The sequence below is a fragment of the Ctenocephalides felis genome, unplaced genomic scaffold (assembly GCF_003426905.1).
Source record: "Ctenocephalides felis isolate EL2017-DRISC unplaced genomic scaffold, ASM342690v1 CF-g0.4_SCAFFOLD_01510, whole genome shotgun sequence".
Classification (NCBI taxonomy): domain Eukaryota; kingdom Metazoa; phylum Arthropoda; class Insecta; order Siphonaptera; family Pulicidae; genus Ctenocephalides; species Ctenocephalides felis.
In genome coordinates, this window is record NW_020537664.1 from 6,191 (window position 1) to 11,594 (window position 5,404).

The window sequence follows — 5,404 nt, forward strand, 5'->3', positions numbered from 1 at the left end:
TATTTAGCAAAATTTTCTTTTATTTCTATTGGTATTTGCATGATGTCTGTGGGTCATCATTTTCCTTCGATTTTTTTTTGTGTTGATGTCGTGTAGTCCGCGGAAAGCTGTTCTGCCAATTCAAACAAAAACTGTTCTCTAAGGATTTGTTTTCTTTGGATTTTTATTCCTGTCGCTTCCTTGTAAAGAATCCAGGCATTTATCGCAGCCAAATCCAAAATATTGAAAAATATTTGCAGAGGTCATCTACTGGATTGGAACTGGATTTCACGGTATATTTTCTTTACCTTTGATCTGCCATGTCTTCTTTGCTGACCATAAATAAGTCAATTTCAATTTTCTTGCCTCATAGGCCCCACGAGCATATAAAATTCCAATAAATGCACGTATTTCCGGTAACGATGTTGTCCAATCGTACTCCGAAATTCGACGGCCCTCTTCTTCTGTGCACTGTTTTATGTGTTTGATAATATAATTATCTATTATCAACGAAAATGCACTGACAAGATCACCTATAATAATTTTCTTTTTTGCATAGCTTGTTGGCCCTTTCACACCCTTGAAGACACAATTCGATGATGACCTTCCTGGAGTACCACCTTCGGCAATTTTTGTCCATACAGTACCATCGACAGCTGTTTCCGTTTCTTGAACTCTTTCATCAGTTTCTGAGCCACTTAGCACCCTCCTGCATACACTGATGGCACTTTCATTTTCATCAATAGTGATCACCTTCATCGCTACCCTCAGAATCAGATGATTCACGTGGAAAATAATCCAATTCATCTTCAGATGATTGTGCCCAATTTTCTGCATTTTATTCTATGTCGGAACACTCTTCACTTATGTGTGTTAGCTTTTGCAACAATTCACTTCTCTTCGACATTTTATTTATAAGTTCTAAAAAATCAACTGAACAACGCGTTATACTGAAAGTTACTATGTGAAAAAGACCGGTCTAATGTCAATACTTACCATAATTCGGTTATTTCTATGTAACAAATGCATTATGGCTCATTCGAGATGAATTATCGCGAGATAACGATTTGCAATACAATAACAAAGCCGTTTGTTTATGTAAAATTTCTAGAGCAGTCAAAATGACTGTTTTCCGTCCATGCAGGCATAACATGTAAGAATATTGAAAATAAAAGTGAGATAAGACAAAAAATACGATTTATCTACGCATTTAGATGTTGTATAAAAAGTCACAAAATTTCACGAAGCTGCGACTTCAAATACATAGTTATTTTTATGTTTGAAAATGGAAAACAGTCAAAATGACTGCGTCCGTCTTTCTAGTGTTAATAAAATGACTATTACGAGATAGGGGTTTGCGATAGGGGAGGGTAAAAATTTAGGACTGTATATGTTTCTTAATTACAAATTTAAAAAAAAAAAATTTAGTCCAAAAAAAGTAAAGATTACCTACCCTTACCATTTTGGGATATGATAAATAAATGTCCGATTTTCAGCCATACTGATTATAAAAGTTACATAAAAATTCAAACGGTTTAGATGAGTTTTGCCATCATGGCCCAAGAATTTTATATATATATTATATATAATATATATATACATATAAAATAATCAAAATATTATAAATTGTTTAATTTATATGAAATATCTTGCTTATTAAATTGCACAAAAATATTTTTTCATAATTGACATACCTGATTTGAGTGCCAACATGTATCTCAATTATGAAAAATATTATAATTTAATAGTTATATAATTATGAAAAACAATACTGATAAGAGTTTAATAAACATGATTGATTGCACTATTTTATAACTTTCTGGAACATAATGGATTCCATCCCGATGGCCAATTAAAGCTTATTAAAATACCATATCTGATTGTGAGTATATATTTCAATTGAAATTCTCTTAAACGTCATAAGTACCTAACAATAAAATTTGCATTTTTTTTAGAAATATAGAGTAATTTCTACAATTTTTATTAGGATTATTCGTGTTTAATTGGTACACCCCAATAAACGAGACTTGGCATAATAATTAATACATCAATTTATAAAAAATTTTACAGGTTTTTGTATGGCTAATGTATTGCTTATAAGGCCGAGAAGCTACTAATAAAACTATATGTACAAGTGATAAGTTTGAATTAAGATTAAACAAAATATAAAACAAAATCTGTTATAATAATTTCAACGGTTAAGTTATTTTTCTCTATGTACTTCAACATGGTAGATTAAGGAAGGGCAGTGCACACACGCGATAGTTTACATTTTCTTCGCAGTGTAATTTTAAAATTCTGTATATGTTACATAAATAAGAGGGCCTGATGACGTTCAAAATGCTGTCTGTTATGTGTACGGCGTACGTGTAGTAGTTAGTCGAAAATAGGTTGTTTCATATCAACTTGTCATAGTATACAGCGAAGTCGCTTCTATCGTGGGTATTTAATTTAATCCTGGTATAATTAAAACCATAAAAATCATTAGCATCACTTTATACATACATACATTATAAATATATATACACTAAAAAACGCTTAGTATGACTCCACATATATTGACCGACCGCTTATTACGACACTCGAAGTTTGGTTTTCATATAAAATTCTTTATAAAAAGCGGATATAATGAAAAGCTTTTCTTACATGTCGGTTATCATGACGCATTTTTCAAAAATTATATCCTGTTATAATGACCGACAAGCATTTCGTTTGCTGCACCAGAAACAAGATTAGCCACGAAACCAACAATTACATTCTTGATCAGGCCCTAAAATATAGGAAGAATTATATCCAATAGTATTAGAGACAGTTTCTTCAATAAAATGAAAAATAATATGCTAAAACTACAGATTACTTACATTTACTACTAAAATATATATTAGTAGGTGCAATTATTCAATTGAAATACTAAACTACTCATATAGATTTACATAAAAAGTCCGTATGACGTCCGCTTATAATGACGTATTTGTCGAGTCATGCCTAACATCATACTAACGAGATTCTATTGTATATATATCTGTATGTCGCAATACTCCTCCGAAACGGTTTGACCAATTTTTATGGAATTTCATAATCATAGAGCCCTAAATTTTTACTCTTCTACCACAAACCCCAAATTTGTAAAAGTCATTTTGGTAATGGAATAGTTTTTCATCCTGACTAAAAGTCAATGAATTTTTGCTAAACCGTAAGCCATAGTGTTTCTACCAGTGATGTGCCGACTCGAAAAATTCCCGATTCGAATGATTCGAATCAGAAAAAAACCTGATTCGAATCATGATTCGAATCAACTCGAATCAAGTATAAATATGGACAAAAAAAATCATGGATGTATTTATTTAGTAAAAGTGATCCAAATTTATAATCAAAATTGTCAGTTTAACCAATATAACCGACAAAGTAGAAATTGTAAACATAAATTACTATCAAAAAGTATATTCTGAAAATTATTAAAAATGATATAATTTTGAGGACGGCTGAAACATATCTTCAAATTAATTTACAATAATAGATTACCAAACAATTGTGCATCACTAAAGCATATAAAATAATATTTGGAATCATGGGTCGATTGTTTATTTTACTATGTAATCAGTAAAGGATGGCATCTAAACTGAGAGCTGAAAGTTAATTTCATTAATGTGAATTTGCCATTACTTACATAATCAGAAGTTAACATATTATTTACTGACTTTCTGGTGTTTAGTAATTGTTTCAAAAGAGAATTATATTGAAAGATTCCCGAAACTCGTTCATAATTTCGAGTGGTTTATTCTGATAACATTTAAAATCTAAAACACTTAATTATTATCAACATTGGGTATTGATATTTCACGAACAAAATCGCTCTCAGCGCTCCGTAAAATAAATAAACACGCAAGAACGACGATGCATAGTATCTGTTTCGAAGTCGCTTGATATCGCCCCATATGAAGTCGGAATAACTCATATCGCCGCTTGATTCGAATTGGCTCATATGAAGTCGGAACAACTCATATCGCCGCTTGATTCGAATTGGCTCAATGAAGTCGGAACAACTCATATCGCCGCTTGATTCGAGTTGGCTCATATGAAGTCGGAATAACTCATATCGCCGCTTGATTCGAGTTGAGTCATATGAAGTCGGATGATATAGTTAGTCGATGAATGCGGTTAAAGTCATATAAAGACGATTGGAAGCGGCTGATACATTTAAGCATATTAAAGTCGGGTGGCTCGCATGATTTAATTCATTATTTATTTTTTATATTTATGATATTTATTTTTTTACATTATTATAATATTGAATTAAATTAAAACATTTTTTTTATATTTATATTCATGAAAAATTTTATATTTATGAAAAATTTGTGTGTACATATTTTATCACAGTAAATATTTCGCGGCTTGATACGAGTTGATTCGAATCAAGTAAAATCTGATTCGAATCAAGTCGTTAAAGGCTTGATTCGAATGATTCGAATCACTTGATTCGACTTGGCACATCACTAGTTTCTACGTTTATATATATGCCATGCTTTGATGTGGGTGAACCATCCATATAATTTGTGTAGCTGCTCTTTTCACTTATATATCACATAGTTTCATATTCACTAACAGTAAGTGATGTTTTATACTAAAAACTTTCTAAAAATATTTTTTCTGTCTAAACAACGTTTGCCGGGTCAGCTAGTATATAATATATACTATATATATAATATATTAGGGTGGTCCTTAGTATGGACATTTTCGAATTTCTTTGCTCCCAGGGGCTCAAACGGTTCCAAATTGATAAAAAAATCTTCTCTAAAGGTTTAGCTCTTAATATTAACTTTTAGATAGAGTGCAATTCAATCAAAATTAGCATGGAAAAAATTTCAAAAAAATTTAAAATGTCTTTTAGATATAACTTAGCGATAAGTGAATCAAAAGTGACAATTCATGTCACGCTAATTACATCTAAGGGATCGTAAGCAGATTTATTACAATTATTTATCCCCCCATCCCCCTTATCAGCAAAAGTAAGCAAAGCTCTTACCCCCAACCCCCATGCTTACGTAAACTTCTGCTGCATTAATGTAAAAAAATAAAAAATACTACCTATGACGTAATCATCATCCAGACTCCCTGCCCCCCCATGTCAACCAAAATAAGCAAATCAACAACCCCTCCGCCCCTCTATAGTGCTTACGTAATTCTTGAAAGGCGCCTAAAATACATTTTTTAAATTTTTGAAAATTTTTCCATGCATTTTTAAATTTTTTTCTGGGTAAACGACGTTTGCCGGGTCAGCTAGTAAATTAAAGTAAATATATATACATATATATTTATTTATTTATAATATCGTCTACCAAAGTAACGGAAGGAGTTTTTTCTCATTGTTATTCATTCATCTTTATTTGCACGTCAACCCGTTTTCTTTTCATTCATTCAAAAATTC

General features: G+C 31.3%; 1 protein-coding gene across 1 annotated transcript; it reads right to left on the bottom strand.

Annotated features, from left to right (window-relative positions):
* Positions 1-267: 267 nt before the first annotated feature.
* LOC113372015 lies at positions 268-738 on the bottom strand. The gene has a single exon (XM_026612386.1). The coding sequence runs from the start codon at positions 736-738 to the stop codon at positions 268-270; it is 471 nt and encodes a 156-aa protein (XP_026468171.1).
* Positions 739-5,404: the final 4,666 nt, after the last annotated feature.

What these genes read in the sequence shown, in the direction of transcription:
- LOC113372015 (XM_026612386.1), bottom strand. Translation starts at nt 738, where the DNA reads ATGAAGGTGATCACTATTGATGAAAATGAAAGTGCCATCAGTGTATGC.